Source organism: Mobula birostris, chromosome 3 (assembly GCF_030028105.1).
Source record: "Mobula birostris isolate sMobBir1 chromosome 3, sMobBir1.hap1, whole genome shotgun sequence".
In the NCBI taxonomy this organism is placed as follows: domain Eukaryota; kingdom Metazoa; phylum Chordata; class Chondrichthyes; order Myliobatiformes; family Myliobatidae; genus Mobula; species Mobula birostris.
The window spans coordinates 33870202-33886444 of NC_092372.1; the positions used below are offsets into that span (position 1 = coordinate 33870202).

At 38.8% G+C, this 16243-nt stretch overlaps 1 protein-coding gene across 4 annotated transcripts in view; it reads left to right on the forward strand.

The window, feature by feature from the left end:
- Positions 1–934: 934 nt before the first annotated feature.
- The window catches only part of setbp1 (SET binding protein 1), a 265306-nt gene continuing 249997 nt past the window's right edge, over positions 935–16243 (forward strand). The window contains exons 1-2 of one of the 4 annotated variants that reach the window (XM_072252440.1): positions 935–2083; positions 2592–3153. In XM_072252440.1, coding sequence (XP_072108541.1) covers positions 2704–3153 — 450 coding nt within the window. In that variant the 5' untranslated portion in view covers positions 935–2083; positions 2592–2703. Of the gene's footprint in view, positions 2084–2118; positions 2203–2591; positions 3154–16243 lie in introns of those variants that run through there. The other 3 variants (XM_072252441.1, XM_072252442.1, XM_072252443.1) reach the window with 3 other exon arrangements.

Genomic DNA, 16243 nt, shown 5'->3' on the forward strand with positions numbered 1-16243 from the left:
TGAGATGACACTGCTGAGGTTGCCAAGTTTTAACTTTGACATTTTCTCATGAAATGCCACTTGGTTGGGCTTATGGAATGTGTTTTTCCACTGTGTGGCACAAGTTTGTATGGTGGGAGTTGTTGCCCTTTAACAAAGGTAAAATTGCTTTAAAGGTCAGAACATGAGCTTAATGAGCACCCCATGGGCAACCTCCTTTGGTAGCACTGTGCTACATGCATCAAGCTTATGAATTATCCCTGAGAATGTGGGGGTGAGCTAGTTTCTGGAACAGCCTCAGTTCTGGAGATGCTACTTCAACTGCACTCATTTTGGGAGTTCTAGGTTCACTCAGGGACGTTGAAGTGATATTTTAGGATAGTAGGATTGCAAGCACTTTTGAATATTCTTGGAGTCTTAAAACTGCTGATAGGTATACACCCCATTTCAACAACTGTATAATACACAAAAATGTTCTTGTAAGCTTATCCGTATTACCATAAGTATGCCAACCAAATGGCTACTCTGGGGTTCATGAATTATAATGCTAGCATAATCATTTGTTGAAGTACAACATAGAAAGCACAGGGACATAAATTAGGGTTTGTTTTAGTTCTGCTGTCCTGCTGATGGGGTAACTCTACTCATCCTTTGATTAGCTTCACCCCACTTCATCAACGCTGCCCGTGTTGTGACTCGCGCGTCTGAGAGGTCTACGGAGGGTCTACATTTATTATGCTGGCTGGGGTCCAAGTACACGAACAGGCAAGGCTTTTGGAGAAGAAAAAAAACTGCAAAGCAGACCCGCCAACTTGCCGCACCGGCGTGGGTGAGTGCATGTCGGGGCCGCTACTGGAAGGGGTGATGTCACGAGCACGCGGTGACGGGTGGTGGGGTGGGGTGGGGTGGGGATGGGATGGGGGCGGGGGTTCTCGGCAAACCGACGTCGGGACACGCTGTTCACGCGCGGTAGGATGACAGCAACAACGGGGGGCACGGGGAAAATAGCGCCTGCAAAGAAATAGTGAAAAGGGAGCATGCGTGGGCTGCCGCATGACTGTAAGATGTAATGGAATAAATTTAGTGTGTGTTAAAATGCAACTAAGGGTAATCCCGCGCACGCACACTCAGTGTTCGGCATGAGTGCCAAGCGTGATTGCAAGGGCCAGATTAATTGTGAGTGCAGCTCACCCTCGTCCCCTCCCCCATGTGGCAACAGGCAGGTAACGAGCAGAGGCAAACGCTGTGCGGTGTGAGAAGCGCAGGCTGCTCCAGCTCGGCTCGGAATTAGCATTGTAGGAGGCCCGTTGCTGTAACAATCACTGCCGTGCGCTGTTGGCTCGTCCCTTTCCACCTCCCCCCTCCTCTCCTCTCCTCTCCCCTCCCCTCCCTCCTAGCAAACTGCGGAGCTCCGCAGCGGCAGCGAACAGCAGCGAGCCGCCCGCATCGACAAGTGCTTTCATCCCGAGGAACCCCCCTTCCAAAACAAGGCGATTGATCGGGGAGCCCGGCTTGTTTGCGGATTGAATTTCCTACAGACTAGCAGCTCGGAGCATCGGAGGCGCCATTTTCCTCCCTCTGCGGCTCGGAGCCGAGACCGGGCTCTGCTCGCCTCCTGTTCACTGCTCGAGTTGACAGATCGGAGCATGCCATTTTCAGGACCCTGGGAGCTTTGGGACTAGTTGAGATCGCAGGTTATCAGCGCTGGACATGGGTTAGTAAGTGGCAATAGGCGATTTTTGTTTTCCTTGTGGTTGATTTCAATTATTGTCTAAGAACAACACAGAAATGTGTACGTGTTCGGTGAGAAGGAGTCGATGGTGCAATTCGGTTGTTTGAAAAAAAAGTCCGTCTTTTTGGTCGGATTGGAGTGGAGCTAGAGAGCCTCTAGCATCGGATTCCAGCAGCTGCAGTTCTCAGCCTCAACTCATTGTATCTCAGAGCTTTTACGGAGGGTGCAGAGTACTTGGACGCTGCAGAGAGGGAGAGAGAGAGAAAAAAATATAAAAGACAACCAACTCCAACATGACAGATCTGACATGGTCGACCTTTAAAAGGCAACTGGATTACCGAAGGCGGATTTAGCAAATAAATGAAGTAAACGGTACGCTGGAGGTAGAGGATTCATTTGACAGGAGCCCGTAACGTGGCTGTTGGACTGATTCGAAGGGATATGAAGCTCATTTTCATGGGATTTTTTTTTGGTTGGGGTGAGGGACGGAGGTTAGCACCACGGTTTAACTTTTTTTTAAAGATGTAGTTGCCTTGAAAAAGAGGGCCGTGTATATTTTTAAGACCAATAAAGGCGCAAAATCGAAGTACAAAATGCGCCCGTTATTTTAATAGTGTATATGCTTGTTGAAAATTCACTGGATTGTGGCGTGTGTGTGTTGGGGGGTGGTAGTGGAGGGAGATGGTGCAGGAGTCCTTTTAAGCAGTAAAGGGTTTTAGTTGAATTATTTGGACGTCTTGATAGTCTGTTAATAACTGCGTTATTTTATTTACCTCAATCATCAATAATCCAGAAGGAATTGGTATTTCAATACGATTGTAGTATATTTACTTGCTGTTTACTGTTAAGATCTACTTTGTATTTTTTTTTCATTCTGCAGATTGTAGTGTGTGTTTTATTTGGGAGATCGGATTACTTTGGAGTGACGGGGGACACTGAAAAGTGCTGAATTCCTGCTTTCCATACTCTCTGTGCCTTTCGCATACGTTGGGATGGAACAGAGGGAGGCGGCGTTGGGCTGCAGGCAGAAGCCGGCTGATGGGGATTTCAGGTCGGCCGGCAGTAGTACCAAGTCTGCAGTCTCTCCTGGAGCTTTGATGCAGTCGTCTGGGAGCCAGATGAACGGGGGAAGGCTGGATCAGGACGACGAGGAGAGTGCCTGTTGTAGCCAGGACTCCAACTCCATCACAGACAGCGATAAATCAATGCAGGGAGACGGCCTGGAGGAACACGAGTTTTCCATCAAGGAGGCGAACTTCACAGAGGGCAGCCTGAAACTCAAGATCCAGACCACCAAACGGCCCAAGAAACCTCCCAAGAACCTGGAGAATTATATCTGCCCTCCGGAGATCAAGATCACAATCAAACAGCCAGGGGAGCAGAAAAGCTGCAGGCCGAGCAAAAGTAACAAGATGTCAAAAGAGGATGAAAAGAAAAAGAAGGTAAGAGGCTCACAACTACTCAACTTCCTTTTGTGTTTACACTCCGCCCTGGCTTGTATTTTGATAGGCGATAAACATGTTTTTACAAGATGCTTGATACCCCCTGTTATGACTGCAGAGGGGGGAAGGCGCAGTGGGAATCAAGTGGCTGTGTTCGCTTTTATATTTGCATTTGATTATTTGGCACGTTTTCTTTCATTGAGATAAACGTCTTTACCAAACACGTGCTTTTTATTAGCTTTTTAAAATTGGTTTACAAATTTACTGATTTCTGTGAACACTACTCATGCGACTGTCAACATTGGATCTATCATAATTTTGGGAAAAATACCGACAATTAAAATGCAGATAAAAAGGTTTGAGTGCAGATGGCAATGTCAGTAAGAGCATTCAGTTCTTTGGAAAATGATTTTAAACCGAGCAAAGTGAGTATTGTTTCGAATTAGAAACAGAGCTTAGAACACAATGTTTAAATGTTGATCTGTGACAAAGTAAACATGGACATTTCTGGAAGTGACTGCACATCAGAACCTAAGGTATGGCATGAAAATGGATTATGACATGACCTCTGTCCTCATACATGACATAGAAAAGTCATTAGACTAACATTAAGGGTTAAACCAATACCTGTGGTTTGTTATTTTCCACCCATCTCATCCTTTTGGTTTTGTTCTTTGTCCAGTTCTGACAATGTTATAAATTGGCACCTTTCCAATTGGGGCACTGACTTCAAATACACCTGGGATAATTAAATTTGAGAGTGCTTTGTGAAATTAATGTTTTCTCTATATCACATTTGCTAATTTGATTCTATACATTTTACTTTTAGTTTGAATTTGATGTATTGTTACTATTGAGGCGCACACCTGCACAGTACATTTTTTTTATCAGGTACATGACAGGTCTTTGCTCAGAATATCTCTTAATAAAAGTTTGTAATCTGTTATGAAACTGTTCATAAAGTGACATCAGTTAAGCCTGACATTATTTCTCCAGCATCTGCCCATCACTGTTCTGTTATCAATGATCAAAGATGCCTGCTGTGTCTATAGTGTAAACAGACAGGCTCTGTTGATTATCTTGGTAATACCTGGAGTGAACCATACCAGAGTCATCCTGGAGTCTTTTATGATTTTACCTTTGAATTTTTGCTGGTTTACTGCGACAGCACGCTGTTACCATTTACTTATTATTCTACAGAACAAGATATCTTGGAAGACTGGTACATGCGACTTCAGGCAGTTTTGTAAAGATTTTATTCGCATTTGTAGTTTTTCTGCATATGATTAATTTACTCTAATTAATCAGAACCGTCTCCTGTGAGGTACAGAATTAGACCTTAAATTCCAAGAGACATTGAGGAAATCAGAGTTTGAATGGTAAAGTTTTAATAGACTGGTAGTGGTTTACTGTATTACTCAGTTTTGCAAAGGATGAAAATAATGCTGACCTCCTTAAAGGGCCTGTTCTGTGGTTAAAATGCTTTAGTGGTGGGATGCTGAAACATTACAATTCCCAACCGAACAATCTTGGATTGGTCCTTTTAGGATGATAGCACAAGGGAATTGTCAAGTTAGAAAGCATTGCAGTGGTCATAAATGCATGAAGTATATATTGAAAAGAGACCTACTCTTTTAAAAGTGAGTGCATAGTGTCCTACCCCACCCCCTCACCAATACTGAATGTTTTACTATCAGGATTGTGTCCTGGCTCATAGTGCAATAGAAGTAATTGGAACCAGTCTGTGCTGGTCAGGGCAGATTGTAAAAATCCAGTTTGTGGCATGTTGGGGAAATGGTTTATAATTTACTCAGTGCTGCTTGAAGTCCTGTAAAGGATTTTTAATAATTTCAGAAGCTTCTTTTAGCATTGCAAGTATACTAGATGAAAAAAAATTAGAAATAAAATATTGGATCATTTTTGACAATCTCTTTGGAGACAAATTAACAAATTCCAAGGAGGAGCACAAGAATGGATTTTAATTTCATTGTATCAGTTTCATGCAGTTCATTAGCTTGCAAAAGAAGAAGCTTAATTGCGATTAACTTATTCATCAGGTTTCAAATTGCTATCTTTTGTATTGAGGCATTTATGTCCTTTATCACGTATCTGTGTAGTGTATGTTCAGAAACAGATGCTTTCTGATATTGGAATGGAATTAAGTGGAAAACTCATCATAAAATTTTGATTGCAGGTATTTCCATTTGTGGTCCCGAAAAATATCTTCTTGATAGGAAGCCAGTGCATCAGTCTTATTTAGGTGGTGATAAGCTTGGACATTGAACATCAGAGCACATTTTTGGCATTTTGGAGGCATAACTAATTTTTCCAATGGAACTAAGTCTAAGATGTTTCAGTTGAAATATATTTGAATTTCATCTTGAAGTCCTTTTGGAAACCTTTGTACCAGATCTGCTGCATGGCTGCCCACGGGACTCTGTGACTGGGCATGTATAGAAAAGGATGTGGGCAAAAGCAAGCAAGTAGGGTTAGCTCGGATGGACGTCTTGGTCAGCTGGGACGAATGGGGCAAAAGGGCCTATTTCTGTGATGACTCGTTTTAATCAACTGTCTAGAATTTTGGAATTAAGTGAGTCAAAAGAAAGATCAGCAAAGAAAATTAAGTATAAGGACTTTGGATTCAAATTTATGCTTTATCTAGTTGGTAGCACCTTTCATGGAGGCAGAAATGAATGTATTACTATTTCGTTGTCTATAATCTGGATTGCGTCTTTTGCTTACCTCTTTTTCTTTGGCAGTTCCCTCAGGATTGAGGATTACTTGTTTCCACTGAGGTTCACTGTGTTCTGAGGAGACTAGTGTGGGACCCACAACAACTTCTGTGGGTGGGATAGGAAGCATATTGTAGTAGATTTGGAACTATTCCTCTGGCTGTCGATAGGAAGCACTTCATAGTAGCTTGGGAACTGTTGGGCTCCTTCTACCATTAATGCTTTGCTCACATGTGCCCTGGATAAATGGATGCAAGGTTCTCAATACCATACGCAACACTCTTTCTCCAACTCTTGCAATCGTGACCCACGGTGCTGCTAACTCAATTTCTCCTGGAAGCTTTGAGGCCAGTCCTTAACTTTGTTGTCACTTGGTGATTTCCTTCCATGATGGAGCATGAATTACAGAGTCTGCTTTGGGATTCAGCCATAGAGCCAACTAAATGTTGACACTAGCCTAGAAGGTGATATTAACAGTTGTTTATTTATCCTACCAATGGGTTTGGAGGATTTTGTGGTGGCATTAATAGTATCTCTCCACTGATTTGAGTTATGTGCTGAAGGTAGATAGCCTGAGTCTCAGAAACAGGGGTTGTTGATGCCTGGTACACCATGAACCTTCAATTGGGATTGAAGTCCTTAAAGCTCAAATATTCTTTATCTTAAGACAGTCAAAAGCATTGCTGGTTTACTGAATGTGATTGCGAATTTTATCATCATATTTTTCCTCATTGTGAAGTGGCATCTGAGATGTGAAAAGTGGTCTATGTTTCATAAATTACTCATAATCTTGGGTCTCAAACACCCTTCTCTATAATTTCTTCCCCCACCCCTCCATTCAGCTACTTTTTGTCATTACCCACTTTGTAGCGAAGTGATTGAAGAATAAGATCAATAAGTGAGCTTCGGTGATGGAGAAATGGACAATGAATTTAGTAGGCAATAGGGCTTTGGCGAATATAAATTGGTTTCACCCTGACCATTAGCTGAAAAATTGTCACCACTAGGGCAGACTGTCAGAGCAGTTTTACACAGGACTGAATCACATCACCTCTAATCAGCTTTGGGCTCATGTGCATCTAGCTTGTTCAGTTTGAGTAACATTTTTTTAGAATACATTTTTATCCATCTTTTGATTTTTGCGTAATTCTTTCTTCAGCTGAATGTAGAATCCCCTTATTGACCAGTATTGCCACACTTGCATTTGTCAGTGCTGGCAGTTGACCAATCCTGCTTCACTATATGAGTGTTCACTATAAGTCACAAAGCTTGAAATTCTCCTGTATTTCTATCTTTAAAGAAGCTCATTAAAACCTAACTCGATGACCAAGCTTTTCATTCACTATCCCAATATATCTGTAAATGCTTCAGTGTCAAATTTAATTTGATAATAGCTCTCCTGCGAAGAGCCTTAAAGTCTTTCTTCTTTAAAGGGTCTATGCAAATTGAATTATGGTTGAAAACTACAACCGATCAGGGCTCTGACATTAGAATTGTTGTACACCTTTAACATGCAGAATTCTAGAAGGCTTAATAACTGTCATCTATTATTTGGACTCCAAATCAATATTTTCAATAGCAAGTTTAGGAAGTTCTTTGATATAAAATCATTACATATTATATATAATAAGTAATTCATTTTCCATTTGCGAAGGTGCAGAGTAATCTTAATATTGGATTTGTATGTAAGTTTACACTCTGTTGTATTCTTTGCAATGTTTGGGTGAGTGGTCAAGAAAGAATGTCAAAGGAAGTGAAGTAGCGATGGTAACAGTGTATTTGGGTACAAATTACAAAGTCATAGATTTAAATCGCAGCCTCTCTTTCACATCATACAAATTCCCTGACGCAGATAAAAATGACATTAGGGACTGGTGACAGAACCACTAATACTACTCAAAAATAATAAATGGCTTATGAAATTTAGCAAGGGAGAAAAACATATTGGTTATTTTTGATTGTGAGGAAATAGTCATTTTAATAAAGGCAGAAACCAAGTAAATGGGAGTACAATTTTAAGAGTTTACAGATACCAAAATGTTGATTGGGAGAAAAAGATAACATCGGTATTTCATATTTTTCATGCTCTATATGTGCATTTTTGATGGAACAACTCACAAGTTGCAGTAATTGGTTATGTGGTAATGTAACTTAAATATGCTATTGATCTCTGACGCTAGACATGTAACATCATTGTAAGTAAACCCTTTTGTCCAGTTGCTGTCCCATTGATTCAGGAAATTAGAAAAAATGCTTTCTTGACAAGTATGCTTTTAGTAAAACATTTTACGTGTTTACACATTGGCTATTTATTGGTCATAAATGTTTATTGTTTTCCCAGTGTTAAGTAATTTGTATTAAGTAAGCTACTTTATTCGCACAAAGCTTTCCTCACTGCATCACACTTACACTTGCTGCAAACTGTTGACTTCTATTGATAGTCTGACCTTAAAAAACTGGCCTATGTGAAAACCTCATGAACCTTTTCCTGAATGGGATCAGCAGATACCCAACAATGTTTTAAAAGAATTGTAACTGATGGAAACTAATATAAAATTCATTTGCTGGGATTAATATAGAACTAATGTAGAATACCTAGTTATGTATATGAAAATATGTTTATGTAAGGAGGTTCTGGCAATAGCAATGTTAAGTTTTGTTATCAAAATATTGATAGAGGAACTTAATTTTATTAATATACAGTAGGTATGTATGTTCACCTGTATAGTATAGCAGCTGTTATTTGCCCTTCATCAGAATTAGTCTGTTAGTATTATTACGGACCTGATATATTCTGGTTACCTGCAGTGACAAAATAGTTTTACATGATACAAGATAATGTTTTGGCACAGTTCAACCTATTGGGGAAACAAGATTCTTTTTATAATAACCCTACATATTTTTGTGTTCAGAGGTAATGGCAAACTATACATCAAGTTGCAATGTCTTTTTCTTGGCTTGCATAGGATACATGTTTTAATATAGCACTAAATTTCTTGTCAGATGGTAAAAGAAATATTGAGGAGACTTTTGGCAAACCTACATGGAATATTGGAAAAAAACAGTGACCAAAATCACTCCAAATACTCAAGAGCACCATTGCACATATTTTAAATTCTTTTACTAACTTGCTGAAATTTTATGTTCTTGTTCTGGTATGGAGCCTTACTTAATGAGTTGGGGACCAAAGAAATATTCACACACAGCTGTATGTCCGGTTCACAGTTCTCCAGAGTTTATGGTGATTATTCTTGATCTTTGGAATTTTGAGGATGTTGGGAACCAAGAGCCAAATCTATGACTGTCAAGTGAGTCTGCAAAACATGAACCCTTCTTTGAAAATTTACCTTGGACTTTTAATATTTTTTATGGATTGATAGTTAACAATGATTTTTTTTTTCAAATGTACTTGAGCTTCAGAACTTTCTTCCAAGAAAGGCAGTGTGAGAAAGTCTTTTTTGTTTTTTTTTATCACAGAGGAAGGCAGTGAAGTTATTGTAGGTACATTGAAATGTGGAATTGAGATTATGATCAGATTTGATATGTTCTTATTGAATGGAAGGGCAAATTTGAGGGTTTAAGTGGCATTTTCTGCTCCTAGTTTATGATGTATGTATATTTGTACATAATAATACTTAACTGTGTATTTTTACTAATTCATAAATTAGATCCATCACTAGCAAACTATTTATTGAGGGTGGAGGGCATTCTTCTCATGTCATTATAATCTATGTAGAGCTGGTGCGTCTGCAACAGTATTGGATAGGGAGTTTGAGGATGTTGATGAAGACAACCAACATATATCCAGATTAAGTTGGAGAGAGATTTGCCCATTCCCAAGTGCCTGCTGCCCTTATCTTTCAAGTTTGTAGATTTGGGAAGGGCTAGTGACCTAACCTTGGTGATATGTTGCAGTGTATCTTGTTGAATAACACACACCCTATAGCCATATTGCAACGTTGGTGAAGGAATGTTTAAGAAGGTAAATTCAATGCTAATCAAGCAAGCTGTGTTGTTCTATATATAACTGAGCTGCTTGGGTGATTTTGGAGCCTGCACTCTTCCATGTAATATTATCTCATTCTTGAGTCATGTAAATAATGAAAAGACTCAGACTGCTGACAGTGGGGGAAAAAATCAGAAATGGGAAACCACTGAATATTGAATGGATGTGGTTCGACTATCTCTTTCATATATGGTTAATGACAGTTGTCTCCTATGAATGCTGTTTTCCACATTGGCTTAGTTCTAGGTTTTGTCTTGATTTAGTTACATTTGGGCACAGTTTACTTTGTTATTTCCAAATTAAACTGAACCTTGACATTTCAGAAAATGCCTCCATTTCTGAATTTATAATGCAGGGTCGCTGATAAAGCAGTTAAATTTATTGGGCAAGCATCTCTGTCCTGAAGAATTAGAGCAGCGGTGGAGCAGATAAAAGTGGAGAAAATGAATGGAGCACAGGTTAAAATAAGACATTGTTGAATATGGTTATCATATATATCTCTTGTTGCTGCAGCCATTCCTTCTGTCTTGCTTGTGCCTTTTTCCAGTGAGAATAGTTGTATAACTTTGTATGATACTTCTGCTGTGAGGAATACTGATTTTTGTTTTGGATATTTGGAAACTTGTGAGTATCTTTGACTTATGATGGTTGTGTATATACATGGCCAAAGTCCAGCTGGTAAATCTGATACAAGTATCAGTTGTTGATCTTTGCTTTTGAAGATGCTGGGTCAGAAGGGCCTGTTCTATGCTCTTTCTCTAAATATCACCCTGCTGTTGGAGCTATGCAATTAAATGCTATCTAGATAAAGTTATAATATTGACACATTTGGTACAAGGCCCTCGGTTGCATTGGAGTCTTCGAAGAGTTGGTGATTTGCACTAAAATGCATATGTATTCTAATGTTATGTTGTCAATATACTTCCAGCACCGTGCTGATGTTGAAAATGATTCCAGCACAATACAAGTTAGCAAATTATTTGTATATACCATCTATTGTCCTCACTCCATTCTCTTCTGAGAAGTGTAGCTCTCTGTTGGAGTATGGTATGGATTGGTACCTCTGTTTTATTTACCTGGGGAACTTACAAGTGTATGTTGAGATGCATCGAGTTTAGTCTCATTCAGTTCTTACACAAGATTTCACACGGGCTTCTAATAAAGGTTATTGGCTGATAAGAAGGAACAGTAATCCCACCCTGGTATATATTTTCTCCCTTTCACCCTGCCAAAAAGTTCATAATTTTTATAGCTGATTTTATATTCAAACACGAGTCATGTTTGTTCAATACTGTTTGCTCACCTTTTTACCTGCGAGTACAAATTGTGTGTTCAACTACTGAACCACTAAGGAATTCAGCATCTGATATTGTACTAGGTGTTGATGATAAAAACAATACCAGGAAAAACCATGTTTGCTTTTTGTTAAAAAGTCACTTAAGAAATTTCAAAAATGAATTTTTGTACTAGAAGCAATAATTCAGATGTTGGTTGTTAATGCAAACAACATATTTTGCTGTATGTTTTGATGCATATGTGATAGCTAAATCTAAATTTGAATCTAAAATCTGATATGATGTTCTGGTTTTTAGATCATTTACCCAGATTCTCTATTCTTCAAGGGTAGGAAAGGTTTTTTTCTTACTGTTTACTGGATTGTTAACAACTTTTTTGATTCCTACAGGCTCTCAGTAAGGAGTGAAACCTTTTGTTTGCCCTCTAAGTTATCATAATTCTCATCTCCCAATTTTAGTCATCTGTTATCAATTTTAGTGATTTTGTTATGAAATTGTAGTTTAAATGCAATTCTAGTTTAAAATAATATGTAGAGCTCTTGTCCATCCTTCAAATACTTTATTGTGTCGTTAACTTTTTCTCTCTGTCAATGAAAATACGTGACAGGATGTTAAGACGTACACAATAAGTTGCTTTTCTGAACTTTGAGACACCAAAACATTGTACCTGACTCTGAAAGGTTCCCTCACAAGGATTTGACAGTTGAACAACTGTGCTGGATGATAAGTTATATCCCAAGTTTTGTTGCATCTTTCAGTAGAGCCCTGAAACAGGAATGGAATATTTATCACTATACGTAGCCGGGCATTTAGATCTGTTGTATGGTCCTGCAGAATCAGTTATGAATTAATCTTGTTATTATATGATATTCAAAATACTGACAAGGTGTTTACAATATTTTTCAAGTCATAAGCGGCTTTGCTGGATGTTTGATAAGGGATTCCGTAGCGACTTTTTTGGTTTAAATTGATCTGAGGCTTTTTACCTTTGATTCTGAGAGTATGATAAGTATGGTGAGGTGTTTAAAAGATTTAATTGATACAAGTATCAAACTGGGTAAAAAAAAATAGATACTTAAAGATTTTTTTCCTGCTTGCTGTGGGGAAAGTGCAGTGAGGAACTTGCTGAGCACATTCCACAGAGAAATTATTTGGATTTTGCTGCAGAAATCGGAGAAGAGATATCCTTGAATGTTATCTTCTGTTCTCTTTTTCACAAGGAGTCTTGTGATCTTTGTTGGAACAAGTGATAAGTGCTCAATACTGCCTTGGATTGAGGTATTGGCTTTTGAATACAGGATTGGCCAAAGACTGATGCTACATAGTACAGTTATTGGTGAATAACTCGGGTCTTCTCTGAGATATGGAAAATAATCCATGTTTTCTAGTGTCTCTAATTATATTTTGATTTTTGGGGCTGTGTTGAGTGGTGGGGGAAGGTCATTGAGAATGTTTTTGTTCTGGATTTTTGGCATTTCAAAGACTTGTTCTTTTAAAGGCTTGAAGTAAAGGAGTCAGCAGCTTCTTTGAACTTGGTCTCTAAGTGAAAAAATAAGTACGTGTCATCAGCCGAACATAGTTTCAAGATCTTGGTTCTAGAGTGGTGTTGCTGAAGGTTGGGTTGAACAGTTTGTTACTTGTCAGTACATTAACTCACATGTTGGAGATTCGGTGTCTCACTTCTGTGAAGAGGATTGAGAGAAAAGTTGCTGCAAAGCCATGGTCTCTTTTGACCGAAGTTGTTGCTGGGATTGGGTATGTGTTAGCTCTGTTGATCAAGGTTACAATTTGCATGTCATTATGTAGTTTATGATGTTCTGAATAAGAATGGTATGGGACTGAGGACGGTGATGTTTCGAGTAGTTGCAAAAGAGTAAGAGGACAATTTGATGGTACTGGATTCCCATATATCACAAAATGTGGGAGGAAGAATAATTCTTAAAGGAAACATGAGAAAGAAAGAAAACATAGATGCAGTGGCTGTCTTATGTGCATGTCTGTAGTATAAGTTATTGTGGCGCTTAGTATGTAGAAGATGGAAAGATTAAGACCTTATACCTGAAGTTGTTTTGACACTTATTTCCACTGGACAGGATACCTTGGAAGTTAGAAAACCTTTAAAGCTTGGTTTTATATTTTTCTGGTTTAGAACTGTAAAATGCAAAGTTCCAGAGTGCAGTAAATTATGGGAAATTATCTTCTATAATTGCTTTACTTGTTTTGAGAGTTATTACAAAATGGAAACCATAGAGCAAGGAACTGAACCATGAATTTGTTTTGTTCTCCTTGAACAATTGGTAACAGAGCAGTGTAAGTCTTCAGAAATAAATAAGTTGTTTACTTTCTCTTTTGTATTTCTGTTCAATCTAACTGTGCTCATAATTGTGTTTTAGTATGGCTTTGTTACCATATTAATTTTCTGCTATGAACTTGTTAATGAGAATAATGTGAAGACAAGTGTTATCTCCTTGACTGGAATGTGCTAAATTATTCATGTCTCATGAACTGCAGTTTTGCATGCAGATTCTTTAAGTAGTTGAGGCTTGTACAGTGCATGCTGTTGACATATGCTGTATTACATGTGTCAAAGTTGGGAATTAAAAGTGTAAGCACCAAAATTTTGTTATGCTCACAGAACATCATGGAGGCCCACTTCTTGTATGCCAGTATTGTCACTTAAAGTGTGAGTTGCTGTAATCCATTTTGCTTACTCCTTGCCCCTTGCCATATGTTACATGGGTCATTGCAGAATATACACTTTCCTTATGCCTTGTTTCTTAAACCATATTAATGACTTTTTTTGTGAGAGCAGCTGAAACTTTTCTATATAATACACAGCTGTGTATCTTGAGTTAGGAGCAAGAAAATAATTGTTTTGAAAATATTAGAATGCATCTTCTGAAATCTTCCAAAATAACCAAAGCAGACATAGCCCTAATGCAGGGTCTTGACTCAAACCCTTCTTGAATCCACAGATGCTGCTTGACTTCTTCCAATTTCCTGTTTTGTATAACCAAAACTGTTTTGCTTGTGCCTGCATCTTCATGAATAAATACCTGATGGTTGTTCCACCAGAGTCTTTCACAGCCAACTCTGACAGAGTTTTAAAAATTCCAGTTTAGATTTTACTTAATGTGCATGCACATTTTCTTGAAAGATTATGTGCTACCCAGGGCCAAGCTGCAAAGATGGAGTAGTGAAGAGGACTGGTAGTGGACTGGGACCAGGGTTGAATTGGTCTGGGTGAATCTGATTGGTAATTGGGTGAGTAGCCGAGGAACGCAGGGGTAGGTTGGGCAATCAAGTCAGTACTAATGGAGATTGGGCTGCCATTGGAGGTGATAGTATACTGGACAATGGACGTTGGTGATTGGAATTATTGAGAAAATTGTGTGAGTGAGGGTACGCTTTGTGGGAGGATTAGGGGCGGGTAGAAATCAATGGGAAGGCATGCTGGACCCTTAAGCCAACCATTGGGGTTAGGAGTTGGGGAGAAGGATGGTTGAGGGAAGTCATGGGCCAACTGCGATGTTGGGTTTTAGGCTGTCGGTGGATCAGGAGATGAAATTTTACCATTATTTTACACTGTTGTCTGAAGAGCTGGTTGGTCTGTGAGTAACCAGCAATGGTCTTCTCTGGTGCAACATTGTTAAATTTATGTCTCTCCAAAAGAAGCATTGCTCAGGGCATGATATCTGATAGGAAATCATGTCAGAAATGCAAATGTGACTCATGCTTGGAAGTACTGGGCTGAATTTCAGGAGAGAAGCATGCTTTCTTAATTGCATAGTATTTAAATAAACCACATTGCACAATTTAATTCTTAGGGCACGGTGCGGCGTGTCTTGCCAAGTGTTTGACCCAGTGACATATTTCTTTTTATGTATCTACTACCATGTATCAAAAACTTATATTTCATAAACTGAATTCTTGCATTTTCATAACAATTCCCACTCTGCCCAGTGGACTCCCTTCTCACATTTGTCAGTTCTAGGGTTAAAATCTCTACTGACTGGCTGCCTCACTGCTAACCTCCAGCATTCACAGTTACAGCTACAAAATAATTTAGGTCTCTTCATCAGTATCTGCATAAAGTTCACTATTCCAAAAAATACCCCTTTCTTGATGATTTCCACCAACTAATTTGCTCCAGGAAAATGATTTATAGGTGACTTCACATCACTTTTAAATGTTTCAATACTTTTTGATCTTAGCCAATCGTATGTCCACATTTCGTCTTAGCTGGTTTAATATTGGATTGTTGCTTATTCGTTCACTTTTGCTTCTGGGTAGAAGGTTGACAGTTGAAGCAGCACTCCAAGAATTGAGCACAAAATGTAGGCTGACACTTTAGTGTCGAACTGAGGCAGCTCTACAATATCAAAACTGATGGCTTTCATATACAATCGAGTTCAACCATATCGCCATTTACAAGCTGGGCAATTATTAACATTAATTTTGATATATTCTTGAATATCAATCCAGTATAATTGTCAACTGTGGATGACTGATTTTAGGAGTGAAAAATCAGAAATTCTGTGGTGTAGGTGACATTGAGGATTGGGAATATTGCAAAAAGCAGGTTTAAATACTCATTAGTTATAAATTTACCAATCTGTCAAAAAATCACCAACTGACATGATTTTGAAGTAGTTAGAAACCTTACATTATAAATGTTTGGTGATTTGTTTCATGTCATCGTTCCCTTGTTTGTCATTGTAGTACTTTGAATGTTGGCTTGTAATGTGGGACGGTACAGGGTGCAGTTTGGAGAATTACTTTATATGGTGAAGTTCACAGACATTGCACCAGTAACATGAGTCAGTGAATATCGTGGGATGTTTAATTAACATTTGTCACTCAATAAATGACATGCAAGGAAAGAGAAAAGACTGTTCGCATATCCAGCTAATATGATTAGTGTTGTAAGCAAAATAAATATTATATATATTTCATACTCCTATCTATATTTGCCCCTTGAGCGCTCACTGTAATTGAAACATAATGATGAGTGATTGCAATGGTTAAGAGGGTTCAAGGCCTGGAGAGTACAGGTA